This window comes from Kogia breviceps, chromosome 12, assembly GCF_026419965.1.
Source record: "Kogia breviceps isolate mKogBre1 chromosome 12, mKogBre1 haplotype 1, whole genome shotgun sequence".
Lineage (NCBI taxonomy): Eukaryota > Metazoa > Chordata > Mammalia > Artiodactyla > Physeteridae > Kogia > Kogia breviceps.
In genome coordinates, this window is record NC_081321.1 from 85,691,772 (window position 1) to 85,709,282 (window position 17,511).

Genomic DNA, 17,511 nt, shown 5'->3' on the forward strand with positions numbered 1-17,511 from the left:
ACCTATGATCTTTAAAAAAGACTAACTAAAGAAAGCAGGATATGACAGGAGATTGCCCAAGATGTTGCAATAGTGAAACAAATCATCGCTACGATGTCATCCTTCAGCTTCCTCATTGCCCTGCCCGAAGTATCACATTATTTTCAGGAAGGTATATCAAAGAAGTCTGAAGATACCATCTCTGCATTCGTTTTTTTAGCTTTCATGGAACACAGTTGAGAATTCATAATTTTCTGTTTTCCAGCATAAAACTGACAGAAGAAGACATTTCACAATTACTAGATGAGTCAGAAGATGAATGCCAAGAGATTGAAAGCGGCTCTCTAGAGTCAGGTAATGACAGAGATTGCACAATATATTTCTAAAGACAAAAAGGAAGTACAATATTCTCATCCAGTCATGTCACAGGTAGTCATTTAACACAAAGAATCTCATCATGCAACATTTTGCAACAAGAACACAGACCGTCCCATTTTGCTAAGAGGATACGTAACAGCATTCTCTCACCTTTTATGAGGTTTGTGCACCAAAACTTACCTGAAACAACTCGTCAGTAAACAAATGCTGAAGGCAGGTGACTTCCTGGGGATAGGTACAAAACCAGCAACACATGCACACGAAAAGTGAACTGTCCGCATCTTACTACTAAAATTGAACTATCTGTACTTCACTACTCTTCGCATTACTAAGGGCCACCTCCTGGCTCTGTCGTTAAGAGCTAATATTTATTAAGCACTTACCACGTACCATATGCTCAGAAGCACTTTCTATCACCTCACTTAATCCTTACAACAACCTCATGAGGCGAAGGCTCTACTGTCCCCACTTGATGTATGAGGACACTAGAAGCACACCGAAATTATGCAACTGGCGGAAGGACACACACAACCACTAAACAGCAGAGCTGGGATTTGAACCTGGTAAGTCTGGCTTCAGAATCTGCGCTGTTAATGCTCTTCTCCGGGATTATGGGAATCCACAAGCATTTGAGAAGGGCGCACTTATTTTCTCAATAAAATGGCGTCAATCCTTCCTCGTTTCAACGCTTCCCACCCTCTACAATGCCTCCTCCTTCCCTTCTGCTCACTTCTTTCTCACATTGTCCACTTCTCAGGGGCCACCTGAAATACCCCAAAGGTGCTACTTTCACAGGGCGACAACTCCAATCAGGGCACCGTGCCAGCCACAGTGACGCATTCTGAGCCCTTCAGAAGGCTCCTTATAGCTGTGGGGCTTGGATCCCTTTGAGAACCTAACAGAAGCCATAGAATCCTCTCCCCACAGAAAAACACAAATAAAATTTCGTGGAAAATTTCAGGAAGGTTGACCCCTGAAGCCTATTCATGGTTACCAGGTAAGATGCCATAAGTTTCTCTCCCACTGACAACCTAGATACGACCAAGTCTACTGAAAATCCAAAGAGCCCTTAGTTTCCTTTGTCAAAATCAATGAGATGGTAGTAACCTTGGCCTTTTTTTTTTTTTTTGCAACTAAGATCCATCTGAGGATAAGAAAGACAGTAACATTTCAAGAAACTTGAAGGCAGTCAGTTCACAAGAACTATTCCTCAGGAAGGGAGAAGCCAGTAGTCCTAAGCTCTTCAGCATCCAACACTGAAGACCACCTCGCCTTACGTCATCAACGGGCCACTGCAGAGGATGTCATTTTCCGAATAGGACCACCTGGCATTGTCTGTACGAAGCGAAGCGGGATCGCTTACAGAGTGACCCAAGGCTCTTCTTTCACAAATGACCTTTCCAAGGAAGTTCTCGTGGCCTGTTGACCTTAGAAGTTTCTATTTAGAAAGGTGCTGACGAGGAAGTCTACGTCCCTTTCTGCTACCTGAGAAGAAGTTGTGAAGCCCTCGAGGAAGACGACTGTGCTAGAACATGGGGCTGACAGCACATCTCCAGAAGCTGCCCAGGAATGTGTTTCCCACTGCGGGGAAAGCTCAAGCTGTACCAATCACATGGACATCATCACCGGAAAGCTTGCAAATTTAATTTGTCAGCACTCGAAATAAACACGAGGAACATCAGCAGCTTAAAAGGATCTCAACATCCCATGCCATCCCTTCAAAACAGTGCTAAGAATAAACGCAAGTCATTACAAGGCAAAAGAATGCCAACCATTCAGAGAAATACGGTGTGTCTAAACTGAGGACTCCAAGAATAAACAGAAAGGCCCTTGACTAGTCAGTTACGTACTTCCCCAAAGCAGACACAAGAGTGGGTACGAATTTAGAGAGCGAATTCCTTTTGCTCCTAATGGATGATGACGGCAAGACTATACAACAAGGACAAAGACATGGAGAGCCAGCTCTGCTGCTCTGCCCAAAGCTGGGTTCCAAGGCAGCCACCCTGAGCGGGGAGGTGAGCGCCTTTCCTGGGATCAGGCGGCAGACTGGGTGCCCCCTGCACACGCACCAGCTTCCGGTTACTCACCCGCTCATCCCACAGAGCATTAGGACACGCAGTGGACCACTCACAGGAAACATCTGTAAGCTTCCTGGGCTTCTGTGTTTGCTTATTTTTATTGCGGTAAAATATGCATAACACAGAATTTACCATCTTAACCATTTGAAGCGTACGGCGCAGTGGCATTAAGGTGATTCTCATTGCTGTGTGACCGTCCCCACCGCCCAGCTTCAGAACTCTCTTCACCTTGCAAAAGTGAAACTCCACACCCATTCCATTAAACACCAGCTCCCCGTTCCTCCTCCCCCAGGCCCTGGCAACCACCCTTCTATGTTCTGTCTCTAGGAATGTGACTCCTCTAGGTACCTCATATAAGGAGAATCATTGGTCTTTTGTGAGTGGCTCATTTTATTTAGCATAGCACCTTCAAGATTCATTCATGTTGGAGCACGCGTCAGAAGTTCACTCCTTCTAAAGGCTAAATAATATTCCACTGTATGTATATCCACATTTTGTTTATCCATTCATCTGTGATGAAACACAGACACTTGGATTGCTCTCACCTGTTGGCTGTTGCGAATAAAGCTGCTTGCTATGCACGTGGACGGCCAAATACCTCTTTGAGCCCCTGCTTTCACTTCTTCAGGGTACATAACCCAGAAGTGGACTTGCTGGATCATACAGTAACATGATTTTTAATTTTCTGAGGACCCCACCATACTGTTTTCCATAGCCACTACACCATTTTCTGTTATTTTAGTTTTTTGGTGAGTTTGTTTTTGTTTTTGTAAGATCACCACAGAAGAATTCCTTCCTTGCCTTAACTTTATCTTTACTTCTGAGTATGAATGAAATCAGAAGGTAGGTATAGAAGTCAGACATTTTTCCACCTATTCAAGGAAAGAGTTTTAAACCGTGTAAAGATCTGAGTTTGGGAAATACAATTTTTGATAAGGGCTGTGTTCCCTGTAATGTTCAGACATGCACAATGACTCTCCCTTAATAAAGGCCCCCAGACTAATGGAGCAGTGTGTGGCGACTGCCGAGTAGAAGTCCATGGCCTGAGTCACGTCAAGGAATACTCCTAATGTCCTCAGAAAGGCAACATGACTGTCCCTTGGCCCTTGGGGACACCACACTGGGAAGCTCCAAAGGGATACATCCCCTACTCTCAGCACCGTCCCAGCAACAGGTCAGATAAAGTCAGGAGGAGAGGCATAAGGGATGAGTCAGACCAACTGAGGTCGTCGAGGGAGCCTGTGGTAGGCAGTGACTGTGGGCCCTGGGCCTGAGTGCTACCCAGTGTAGCTGGGCCACCTTGTGCTGACTCACATTCTCTCCTTCCAGGCACTTCCAGGCAATGGGGAAGATTACAACGCCCCCCTTCACCCCTAACCACCCCCAGTCCCGCTCTGGCCAGTTCTGGCCAACAGATTGTGTGGGCAGAAGTGACACGGGTCACTTCCAGACCAGAGCACACTCCCTCCCCTGCTGTATCAATCATGGACACATGTGCTATGGAGACGCCACAAGATGGAGAAGCCTGGAAGGCTAGGCCACCACATTGAGGGCAACTGCCCTGGAGAAGTGCCTGAGGCCCCAGGAGACTGCAGGAGTGAGAAATAAACTGTGGTTATAGCTGCCAATCCTAAACCACTGAGATTTTTGGTGTCGCTTGTCACTGCAGCATAAGCTAGCCTAACCTGACTGACACACCTTCTGTTTCTCCAGTATGCTCAACTGCTCTGGGAAACCACCCCTCCCTAACATTCAGACTACGTGGTCCTGGGGAGGTTTTGTTCCTGACTCTGGGAGGAGATCATGTGACCCAAACCTGGCCAAAGAGAACCCCTGAATTCCCTCACCAACACGGATTCATTTGGGGCAGGCACCTCCAGCCAATTATCCTCATATGTCCCCTGTAGCCACAGAGAACCAATGAGTCCAATCAAGGAAATTTCTGGATTTATAAGGGAATTTCAAGAAAGAGACATTCGTTTCTTCCAAACATGGACCTAAGCGTATATAAATGTGGAGATATGAGGGGCCACCTCTAGCAACCTAAAAAAGAGGCCAGTGGGGAGGAGAGCAAGGTCAAGAGATGGAAAGAAGCCACCCAACGACATCAACTGAACTTGGATCAAGGCAAGCTTGAAGCTGGTACTACCTCTGGATTTTTCAACTGCACAAGCCCATAAAATACCTTTTCAATTTTTTGCTTAAATTAAATCAGTTTGACTCAGGCTTTTTTATTTTTATTGCTTGCAGCTGAAGGACTCCTAACTAAAAGTTCATTTCAAGGATATTCAGCCACTCAAAATTCTCACTGCCTACAAATTTCAACTTTTAACATGGCATCAAAGGCAGCCCCCACTCAGACTTCAGTCTGTCTTCCCAATCTTAAATCCTCCTTCATATGCCCTATTTTCAACGAGGTGGGCAATCTACTTACTACTCTGTGTTCTCCAGAATATACTGTAATTGAATACTGATGAATAAAATTCACCTGGAATAGTCTATCTCTCTAACTAAACACTGCTTAGCTATATGGAAAGGGTGTCAAGTAAGAAGATGTTCTTTCACACTATGCTGCAAAACAAACACCATGTGAATCAAAGAGTTAAGTTTTTTTTCTAAATATTAAAAAGGTGGGAAAAATATATAGAGTACTATTTTTTTTTTTTTTTTTTTTTTTTGCGGTGCGCGGGCCTCACGCTGTTCTGGCCTCTCCTGCTGCGGAGCACAGGCTCCAGACGCGCAGGCTCAGCGGCCATGGCTCACGGGCCCAGCCGCTCCGCGGCATGTGAGATCTTCCCGGACGGGGGCACGAACCCATGTCCCCTGCATTGGCAGGCGGACTCTCAACCACTGCGCCACCAGGGAAGCCCCTATAGAGTACTATTTACTTCATCTCAGGATAGAACATAACTTTCCAAATGTAAAAGCAATAGAATAAATCAAAACAAAAATATCAACAGATTTACAATATAAAAATTTTAAACATCTGTGTATCAAAAAATATCACAAATTTGGGGGGGAAGGGTTATATCAGACAAAATTTAAAGATAAACAACAAAGACTAATATCCTTAATGTAAAAAAAGAAAAAGCCATACAAATCCAATAAACAAAAAGATAAAGACTATATCTCACAAGAAAGGAAACTAAATGGCTAATAAACAAATGTTCAACCATTCTAATTATTATTATTATTTTTTTTTTTGGTGATACGCGGGCCTCTCACTGTTGTGGCCTCTCCCGTTGCGGAGCACAGGCTCTGGACGCGCAGGCCCAGCGGCCATGGCTCACGGGCTCAGCCACTCCGCGGCATGTGGGATCCTCCGGGACCGGGGCACAAACCCGTGACCCCTGCATCGGCAGGCAGATTCCCAACCACTGCGCCACCAGGGAAGCCCTCTAATTATTTTTTTAAAAAGCAAACTAAAACAATTAGACAGGGACTTCCCTGGTTGCACAGTGGTTAAGAATCCGCCTGCCAATGCAGGGGAAAATGGGTTCTATCCCTGGTCCGGGAAGAAGATCCCACAAACCATGGAGCAACTAAGCCCGTGCACCACAATTACTGAGCCTGTGCTTTAGAGCCCACGAGCCACAACTACTGAGCCCACGTGCCACAACTACTGCAGCCCACACGCCTAGACCCCATGCTCCGCAACAAGAGAAGCCACTGCAATGAGAAGTCCACGCGCTGCAACGAAGGGTAGCCCCCGCTCCCCGCAACTAGAGAAAAGACCCAATGCAGCCAAAAGCAAATAAATAAATTCAGTTTTTTAAAATAAGACAATTAGTTAAGAGTAGCTCTCTCTGAAAGGTGGGATTATCAAAGGTTTTACTGTTTTTATTTCAGTTACACTTTTTCTATAATAAGCTTGTGTCACTTGGCTAAGAAAAGTAAGACACCATTTTTCTCCAATGAGACTACAGTGGTGTCTTCGTTGCTGTTGTTGCTGTTATTTGTATGTGGTTTTCTTTGGGGGGTGGGGTTTCAACCCTTTTTGTTTTTAATGATAGAACATAGAGTGGGTGCTGGTGCTGGGAATGGGCAGCCTCACTCCTTGCTGTTTAATAAGAGTATAAATCAGTTTGAACTTTCTGGAAAGCAGGGTGGCAATAAGTACCAAGAGATGCACATAAAGATTTATACTCGGGCTTCCCTGGTGGCGCAGTGGTTGACAGTCCACCTGTCGATGCAGGGGACACGGGTTCGTGCCCCGGTCCGGGAAGATCCCACATGCCGCGGAGAGGCTGGGCCCGTGAGCCATGGCCACTGAGCCTGCGCGTCCGGAGCCTGTGCTCCGCAACGGGAGAGGCCACAACAGTGAGAGGTCCGCGTACCGCAAAAAAAAAAAAAAAAGATTTATACCCAAAGATTTCACTGCAGTTATATTAAAAAGCAAAACCTGGGGGAAAACATGCTCCATCTGGAGGCCCAAACATACACATCTCAGATATCTGAACTCAGGAACCAAACATGTTAACAGGAACATGTTCAAACAGAAAAGCTGAAATGCACTTGAAAATCCCTGAAGTTCAATTTTTTGGTGATGGAAAAACCACAGTCCCAGAGACAATAAGATGTCATTTTTCTTTAATTAATTAGACTTTTTCTTTTGGAATATGTCACAGACATCAAGCTGATCTCCTAGAAGAAGAATATAAAGATATGAATCCCCTCAAGAAGAAAAGGAAGAAGAGAAAAATAGGGGGAAAAAACTTTTTCCCAGAGAATTTTAGAGCTTCAAAAAACAGAAGAAAAGCCTCCTTTTCCCCCCCTTTACAGTCAGCCCTCCATATCCTTGGGTTCCACATTCACGAATTCACCCAACTGCAGAATGAAAATATTCCCCCCAAAAAATTTTTTTCCAGAAAGTTCCAAAAAGTAAAACTTTCCCACATGCCAGCAACTATTTACACAGCCTTTACACTGTATTTACAACTATTCACACGGCATTTACATTTATTAAGTATTATAAGTAATCTAGAGATGATTTAATGTATATGGGAGGAGATGCTTAGGTTATAAGCAAATACTATGCCATCTTATATAAGGGAATTGAGCACCCGTGGATTTCGGTATCCTCGGGGGGTCCTAGATCGAATCCCCTGGGGACCTAGGAATGAGTACAGTACCACAGAGCTTGCTTCGAACCTTCCCAGCTCTCAATGGACCAACAAGTTATCCTAGTGGCTAATAATAATTATGTGCATTTGCGATGTGCCAGGCACCATATGAAGCCATGTGAATGGACCCCACTTGAGACACTAGTTATTATCCCCACTTTCCAGGAGGAAAATGGAGATGAGACAAGGTTACCAGCTCGAGGTCACATTTCTTAGCTCGTGACACATTTCTGTTCCTACATTAACAAAAGTTAGAGCAGACTGCAAATACTTATTTTCCCTCATTTGATCGAATCTTAACTTCTGCTTGTATTTCATGAATATTGATATTCAAAATATTTTATGAATTAGTTCATATTCACTTAACACAGCTTCAAATTCTCTTTTTAAAGGTCACATGTAGATTGAAAACAAGGTTTCAAAATTTCTTTTAGAAGTGTACATACAGGGGCTTCCCTGGTGGCACAGTGGTTAAGAATCCGCCTGCCAAGGCACGGGACATGGATTCAAGCCCTGGTCCAGGAAGATCCCACATGCCACGGAGCAACTAAGCCTGTGCACCACAACTACTGAGCCTGCGCTCTACAGCCCACGAGCCACAACTACTGAGCCCTTGTGCCACAACTACTGAAGCCTGTGCGCCTAGAGCCCATGCTCAGAAACAAGAGAAGCCACTGCAATGAGAAGTCCATGCACCTCAACAAAGAGTAGCCCCAGCTCGCTGCATCCAGAGAAAGACCATGCAGCAATGAAGACCCAATGCAGCCAAAAGCAAATAAATAAAATTTTTTTTAAAGTATACATATAGACTGAAAATACATGAAAAATAAAAGTGTAGGGACTCGTATCTAAGGTGAAGCAGTATTTACATCTCCCCCACTGTTTCCACAACTGAACTCAAGATTCCACAGCCAAATTTAAACCCTTAAACTTCTCATCTATAACTGTCAATTAAAAAATAACAAGAAAAATAAAAATAAAAATAACAAGAAAAAGACAAACCCCACTATAGGTGATTTCTCTCTTAGCAAACTTCACCACATTACAACCTCCTTCTGTGAAGTAACACTTGGGCAAAGACCAGTCAGTTCTGCCACTGACAATTTCACAATCTCTGAAAAATGTGAATTTGTTTTGGTGCAACTGACATGTTAGGGAACAATTTGACCATAACACAAGTTTCACATGTATATTTAGACTGTTGTTTCGTGCCAACAAATGTTATTTGATATGATTATGTCCACAAAATACTCTTTCTGCTGATAATTAGTTACAGTCAGGGGAAGAAAACTGAGGAGCAAGTGTGACTTGGGATTAGACAATTCCTAAGAGCTTACTACTATCAGACCTTACAGATTTTAAGACAGCTCTTCTTATACAGATGGCCAATAGGCACACGAAAAGATGCTCAACGTCACTAAGTGAGAGAAATGCAAATCAAAATTACAATGAGGTACCACCTTACACCAGTCAGAATGGCCATCATCAAAAAGTCTACAAATAATAAATGCTGGAGAGGGTGTGGAGAAAAGGAAACCCTCCTACACTGTTGGGGGGAATGTAAATTGGTGCAGCCACTATGCAGAACAGTATGGAGGTTCCTTAAAAAACTAAAAATAGAATTACCATGTGACCCAGCAATCCCACTCCTAGGCATGTATCAGGAGAAAACCATAATTCAAACAGATACATGCACCCCAATGTTCACTGCAGCACTATTGACAATAGCCAAGACGTGAAAAAACCCTATAGGTCCATCAAGAGATGAATGATAAAGATGTGGTATATATATATAAGGAAATACTACTCAGCCATAAAAAAGAATGAAATAATGTCATCTGCAGCAACATGATGCAACTAGAGATGATCATACTAAGTGAAGTAAGTCAGACAGAGAAAGATAAATACCATATGATATCACTTATATGAGGAATCTAAAATATGACACAAGTGAACTTATTCATGAAACAGAAACAGACTCACACAGATAGAGAACAGACCTCTGGTTGCCAAGGAGGGAGAGAGGTGGGGGAGGGATGGAGTGGGAGGCTGGGGTGAGCAGATGTAAGCAACTATACATGGAATGGATCAGCAACAAGGTCCTACTGTACAGCACAGGGAACTATATTCAATATCCTGTAATAAACCATGATGGAAAAGAATGGTGAAAAAAAAGAATGTGTGAGTGTGTATATATATATATAGATAGATATGGATAGATAGATAGATAATTTAATTGCTTTGCTGTACAGCAGAAATTAACATAACACTGTAAAACAACTATACTTCAAAAAATTTTTTTAATAAAATAAAAGCAACTATTTTTAGCCAGAAACTGTTTTCTCCAGTATCTCCAAAACCTGTTCAGTTGTTCACCACTTTTACTTCTGCAACAGCCCAACAAAAGATTCCAAGATGAAACCAAGTATCTAAGGCATCCTATCCTTTTCTCCACGAAGGTGAACATCTATGGCGTTCCCTGCCCAGCACGCCCCAACCCTCAGATAAGCAATGGCCCTTCCCCACCTCTGCACACACACACATTCTGGGCTCTTTCAGGACCCTGCCCCACCCCTCCAGCCACAGCTGTTCAGACTAGAACACCTGACTTTCACTGGGCCACTTCCAGGGTCCCACCTCCAGGGTGCATACCTACCTCAAGCCAGGATAAACCAGAGTCCTTCCCTCATTTCTTTGTCTTTACTATATAGTTTTTTTGAGGTACAAATGATACATAAAAAATTGAACACAGAGCATACAGTTTGATGAGGTTTGACATACATACACACCTACAAGGCCATCGTCAAAATAAAGATAAGAGGGCTTCCCTGGTGGCGCAGGGGTTGAGAGTCCGCCTGCCGATGCAGGGGACACGGGTTCGTGCCCCGGTCCGGGAAGATCCCACGTGCCGCGGAGCGGCTGGGCCCGTGAGCCATGGCCGCTGAGCCTGCGCGTCCGGAGCCTGTGCTCCGCAATGGGAGAGGCCACAACAGTGAGAGGCCTGCGTACCGCAAAAAAAATAATAATAATAAAATAAATAAAAAATTAAAAAATAAAGATAATAAGCATACATCTAACATCTCCAAACACTTCCTCACATCTTTCTGAATCCCACCTCTCCCTCGGTCTCTCGATCCCCACCCACTCCCAGGCAACCGCTGTTCTTCTTTCAGTCAGATTCGTTTGCATTTTCTAGAACTTTATATAAATGGGAATCACACAATGTGTAATATGTTTGTAAATTGATTTTCCCACTTACTAAATCCTCAGGCATTTTTTCAATAAGCACCCACTATGTGCCAGACACTGTACAGAGGATTGTACGGGGATTATTAAAAAATAATAATAATAAAGCAAAGGCAGGCAGTGGGGAAGACCAAGAACTATCACTCTGACAGGTGGAGACAAGAGGGACTTAACACCGGGCTGGGCGGAAGTCATTCTACGGCGTTTATTCATCTCAAAAGAAGCTTTCCTTTTCCCAAGACTTTAGATACTTTGCACCATCTCCAGGGAAAAGCAATCCATGACAAATAGAATTAGTCATCCAAATAATTAATAACACACATGACATTTATACTACTCCCACCAAAAGTTAAACTTATATCTTATTACTTTGTAATATCTCTAATTCTGACTGCTCCATAGAAATCCATCAGGCTTCCTCAAGTTCCAAACATAAAATTATATGCAACTGCACTTGAAATAAAATTATATACAGTAATGGTTTAATGACACCCTAATCTTAAGTCATTTAATAAAAAACAAACAACTGTTCAAAAGAAAAGTACATCTGTTTCAAGGGAAAATCTGAGAAAATTTAGTCATATCAAAAGATCAAATACTAGGCAAAACTATCACAATTTTTCATCAAAGCATAGAGGAAATAGAGAAGAATAAATATCAGTGCCTTCCATATGCCATGCACTGCTTCCCTCCACTTTGAACCAGTAGAACCACATGTGGCCTCCTGTGGTCAGGACCAAGTACCAACAAGGGATATCAACAAACACGAGTGAATGAGTGAATGTAAAAGCGAGCTTCCAAAAATAATGAAGTCAAAGGGGAGAGCTAGGATGACACACCATCACCATCTTCTTGGAATTACCTACTCTCTGTGACTCAGGCCATCCAAAATAAAAACGGGCAGCCTTGTGATCACATGGCAAACTCAAGCAGATGCCAGGTGGCCACTAGCAAGGGCTATGGAAAAGGGATTCCTTCTCCAAGCAGAGGACTGGACTCCATGACCTCTAGCGGCCCCTCTGGTTCTCCATTTTAGGAACTTCTCTCCTACGTGAAAATTATTATGTGCATGTTTCTCCCTTAAACCCTTTTGCTATTTTTTCCTATAGCCATGGATCATCAATATCACACACCTAAACAAAAGATTTCTAAAGAATGTGTCATGCTACTGTTCTAAGATACACAGAAAGGTATAAAAATAATACAAACAACACCCACAGCCCCACCATGCAGCTTAGGAACTAAACCCTCTAAGATGTCACCTGTATTCTCCTCCTGCGGAGGGTGTAACCACTACCCTGATTTGGGTGTATAACATTCTTCCTGCATTTCTTTAGACTTTGACCACATGCATGTGTATCCCTACAAGTGATCTACAGTATTTTTTGTTTTCAAATCTTTTATAATTAGTATATGTCTGCAACTTGCTTTTTTCCACACAGTCGTGCTTTTGTGAGACTCATCCATGTTGATATATAAGCACAGCTTAAGTTCAGGAGTCAACACACATCCTCTATGAAGGCCCAGTTAGTAAACACTGTGGGCTGTGCAAGCCATACAGTCTCTGTTGCACCTGCTCAACTCTGACATCATAGCACAAAAAGAGCTAAAAAAATATCTACATGGAAACGAATGAGGGTGGCTGTGTTCCAATAAAACTTAACTAGAGGCTAGATTTGGTCCGTGGACTGTAATTTGCAACTCTTCCCATAGTAAACATTATTTCCTTTCAATGCCATTTTGGTACTTGTCTGATACTCATACTCGCTGGTTTTCTTTGGTTTGCACTTGCCCGAGATGCTTTCTCCCATTCTGTTAACTTCAACCTTTTTTATATCTTTGTTTTGGGGTGTATGTCTTTAAACAGCACCTAGCTAGACTGTGTTTCTTATATCTGATCTGATGATCTTTTAATCTGAGTTCATCATGATCACTGATATAGTTGGAATTAGTTCCACCATCATCCTTCATGATATTTCCTGCTTTTTCTCAGTTTCTTTTACCTCCTCTCCTGCTCTCTTTCGGACTGATTTCTATATTGTCAATGTATGTTTAGATTTACTCACAGGTCTACCAATTTCTTTGCTCTCCCTTTGGGGCTAGGTTGAAGGTCTATTCATCCAGGAAGAGTTTGCATTTGCTTCTATCAGGAATCCCTGGATGCTATCACCAGATACATAAATATTACATGAAATCTCAAGTTTAAAAAAAAAAAAAGGAACAAATTCCAAATGAGGGACATTCTACGTAGTATGTGAGCAGTACGCCTCAAAACTGTCAAGGTGGGCTTCCCTAGTGGCGCAGTGGTTGAGAATCTGCCTGCCAATGCAGGGGACATGGGTTCGGGCCCTGGTCCAGGAAGATCCCACATGCCGCAGAGCAACTAAGCCCGTGCACCACAACGACTGAGGCTGCGCTCTAGAGCCCTCGAGCCACAACTACTGAGCCTGCGTGCCACAACTACTGGAGCCCGAGCACCTAGAACCTGTGCTCCGCAGTGAGAAGCCACCGCGATGAGAAGCCTGCGCAATGCAATGAAGAGTAGCCCCTGCTTGCTGTAACTATTGAAAGCCCACATGCAGCAACAAAGACCCAATGCAGCCAAAAGTAAATAAATAAAATTTTAAAAAGAATTGTTTTTAAAAAAGAAAAAACTGTCAAGGTCATGGTAAACAGGGAAACTCTAACACACTGTCACAGCCAAGAGAAGCCCAAGGAGACATGATAACTAAATGCAGTGTGCTATTCTGGATGGGACCTTGGAGTAGAAAAGGATACTAGGTTAAACACTAAGGAATTCTGAATTAAATATGGACTTTGGTTAATACTGATACATACTGACAATGTATCAATATTGGTTAACTGGGACAGACGTACCTAAAGGGTTCAGCACCCAATTCAGATGTGAGTTTTTTCCCCGGGCCACCAATTCTTGGACACAGCAGGGTGTCCTACAACACAACTCACTTCTGACACCTCCTGGGGAGAGCATCAGATCCTACAGGCTAAGGGCTCAGTCCCACAAGACTGCCCCCTGCCCAACTTCAGTTCCAAGTCCAGGTGGTCACCTGTGCCTCTGACAGACCGGCTATAGACTGGAGGTTCCACTGACCGCCCCCCCCTCCTCGGGGTCAATTAATTTACTAGAGTGGCTCACAGAACTCAGGGAAACATTTTACTTTCTAGATCACTGGTTTACTATTAAAGGATACAACTCAGGAAGAGCCAGATGGAAGAGATGCAGAGGGCAAAGTACCTGGACAGGGCAAGCAACTTCCATGCCCTCTCTGGGTGAACCACTCTCCCCAAATCAATCTCCACGTGTTCACCAGCACAGAAGCCCTCAGAACCCCATCCTTCTGGGTTTTCATGGAGGCGTTTACGGAATCTTCATTACACAGGCAATGATTAAATCATTGGCCATTGGCAATCGATTCAATCTCCAGCCCCTCTCCCCTCCCCAAGGGGTGGGGGTCAGAAGACACAAAGTGCCAACTCTCTAATCACAGGGCTGGGTTCCCTGGCATTCAGGCCCCACCCTGTGGTTGCCCTGAGGTACTCAGAAAGTCACCTAATTAAAATAACAAAAGACACCTTTATCATCTCTGTACTGTATTTAGGAAATTCCAAGGGTTTTAGGAGCTCTCTGCAGTATTTCTGATATAAATCTCAATATCACAGTCTCATAGTCATGAGAGAGGAAAAACTGCATATGGGGTTTAGAGATACATGCAATTTTCCTGTAAATCTAAAACTGATCTCAAAAATACAATTTAAAAAAACTTTTTAAAATTTTGAAAAAAAAACAAACAAAAAAGAGGGTGGGAGAGAAAGGGTAAAACAAAGAGTAAAAATCATCTCTTTCCTGAGCAGGCTTCATTCTGGGAAGCTCTTCAAAGAGAAGACACCTGATTAAGGCAAGAGATCAAACACCTGAAAGCAATAATCAGGAAGGGAGAAAACAAAATTCTTTTGTCCTCTAGAAAACCGAAAAAAAAATACAAAACACCTGTATATTTTTGTATGAGCATCAGTACTTCTTCTGAGCCCTCACTCCTAGGAACACAGTGTCAAGCATTTCCTGCATCCCCTGGGGCCATTATTTATCTTCCCCAAGCTGGACTGTCACTTATCTGTTTACCAGCCTCCCCATCCGTGCAACTCGGGTCCCTCTCACTTGGCCCCGGGCAGGTGCTCAGCCACTGTGGGCCCCTCCCTCTCACATGCGTCCATCTGTGAATCAACAGCTTTTAAGCCCACTGGTACGTGCTTAATAAATGCTTGGTGAATGAATGCAAGTTGGGCATGTGTATAGACTTCAGCTAAAGGAGGGTAGGGGTGGTGCAGCCCCAGACTGGGTAAAGGAAAAAGTCCCTGAGTTCTCAGGGGTGAAATAGGGACTACGTGGGCATGTGCTGGAGGCGTGGAGACAGGATGGGACACCTGGCATACTGATTCTCAGACCTGTAACACTTGAAAAGGCTCACATATTATTTAGTCCAGAGTGGCTTCACTCTACAGAAAGAAGACTAAAGAGATTAGGTGGCTTGTTCAACACCACATGTGACACTGCCCTAAGCTAAAGGAGACCTAGACCCTAGTGCTAACTAACTCACCTCCACCGTTACTAAGCGTGTCTAAGACTGAGTTATTTAATAACCAGCTGCAATAGCTACTATCTCCTGAGCATCTGCTGGGTGCTGAGCCCACACTAAAAATCCTCACTTTATCCCCACATTACAGTTGGAAAACTCAGGTCAGAGAAAAGTAACTTGCCACCAAAGTCACAGAGCTAACAAATCTCAAAATCTCCCTCAAGCTGTCCTACTCCAAAATCCCCCTGGGATTAACCCACACCAAAGCCCAACTCTGGCCTGAAGCTGATCTTTATCACCCAACCCTTCAGCTGTCTCCTTTGCCAGGCACTGTTCTAAACACCTTTCATGGACGGACTCGCTCATTCCTCACCACAACCCTATGATGTTAGTATCACCAGCATCCATTCCCATTTTACAGATGAGGAAACTGGAGCTCTGTGATGTCCCCAGAGTCTCACAATCTGCAGCAGCAAACCTTGTCTGTAAAATGTGATTCTACCAAACGTTCTCTCCACCAAATATTCTCTCCCTATCTCTCCACGCCACCTCCACCCACCACCACCACCCCAAAAAAATATCAGTATAAAAATTTCTATCCTAAATCTTCCCTGAAAAAAGCAGCACCAATGGACTATCACTGGCCCTTTACACCAGTTCCCAAACGGTCAGCTGCTACTGCAAGGCAGTGCAGGAAACAGGACAATGGGTTAGGGGCTGAGACAGACCCGAGGTCAAAGTGTGACCTTGGCCAGGCTTCTTAAACTTGAGTCTGGCCTGTCTCATCTCTAAGATGGGGATGTGGCACCTCCTTCCTAGGTATGGGGAAGAATTCAGGGAGACAATTTATGTGTCTGACATTAGTATTTACTGGGTCCTCTTTGCGTCCCTCCTTCCCTAACCAACAATCAAACCAAGCTCATTTTATGTTCATCTGACCACGAAGTGGTCACTCCCTGGAATCACCTCCTCGCTGAGGTTAGTAGATAACTCAGAACACTCCCAACCCGAACCCCTCCAATTTCAAGAGCAGCAAATCCTACCCCATCCCCTTAAAACAAAGAAGGAAAATAAATCAGCCTCCGGACACTGCCACCTGCCCAGCAGCGGAATCGAGGGTAACCCGCCGCCTGCCGGACTCTGGCGGTTACTATTATTGTTGTTTATTAATAACAATACCTAACGGTGCCTGGGTGTGACCGTCTCCCAAGTGATGTCCGTGGAACTCCCAGGAGAGCCCAAAGCGCTTCCTGGCTAAAAATCCCAGGAATTTATAAAACGGCTTTCCCGACAGGAAAAAGGCAAGAGTTGTAAAGTTTCTGGAGGCGCATTTTTCCGCGTTTCCCGGAAATCGCACTGCAGAGGCGATGTCGCCCGTGGTTGGGGACAACCACGGGTCCTGATGGGGGAGCTCTGGAGGTCAGCAGCGGACCCACGCGGGTCCGAGGGTGCCGGCTTCCCCGATGGACGCATGGGACGGGACCTGGCGCCCCAGCCCGGCGGGGAGGGGAGGGAACCCCCCACGTACCGAGGGTACGGGAGGGCGCAGCCTCACTCACCTGCCGTGCTCCTCTTCGCCTCCCGGTAGCGCTCCCAAAGGTAGCGCTTCATGTCCGGGGCGGTCCCAGGTGGTGTGCATAAGGGCCGTGCGGGGCCCGCGCGCGACCGCCCCCGAGCCGCAGTCCGGCAGCCGCTCCGCAGGGCCTCCACCGCCCTTGCACCGGCCCCACGAGCCACCGCCGCCGCCGCCGCCGCCGTAGCCATGCCTGCCGCCGCCCGCCGCGAGTGGCGCCTGAAGGCCGGTGCTCCGCCAGCGCTTTGCCCGCTCGGCGGGAGGTCTCTACGTCGGAGCACGTGGGGGCGCGGCCCGCCCCCTTCGGCCGCCGCGGGGGCGGGGCCTTGGCGGGGCGGGGTCCTGGCGGGGAGGAGTCTTGGTGGGGCGGGGCCTGGGAGGGGCGGGGCCTGGGAGGGGCGGGGCAGTAAGGGCCTGGGCACCCCGGGCAGCCGCGGCTACGCGCGGAGCCTGCTACTGCCGCTTCTTGACCGCGTGGCGCTCCAAGGTTGCTGTGCGGTGGCGCGAACGCCCCGCCAGCCGAGGTCACATGGAATAGA

The 17,511-nt window shown here is 45.2% G+C and overlaps 1 protein-coding gene across 2 annotated transcripts in view; it reads right to left on the bottom strand.

Moving 5' to 3' along the window:
* NT5DC3 (5'-nucleotidase domain containing 3) overlaps positions 1–17,188 on the bottom strand; it is a 53,588-nt gene extending 36,400 nt beyond the window's left edge. The window contains exon 1 of one of the 2 annotated variants that reach the window (XM_059082470.2): positions 16,959–17,188. In XM_059082470.2, coding sequence (XP_058938453.1) covers positions 16,959–17,163 — 205 coding nt within the window. In that variant the 5' untranslated portion in view covers positions 17,164–17,188. Of the gene's footprint in view, positions 1–537; positions 1,568–16,958 lie in introns of those variants that run through there. The other variant, XM_067010000.1, reaches the window with a different exon arrangement.
* Positions 17,189–17,511: the final 323 nt, after the last annotated feature.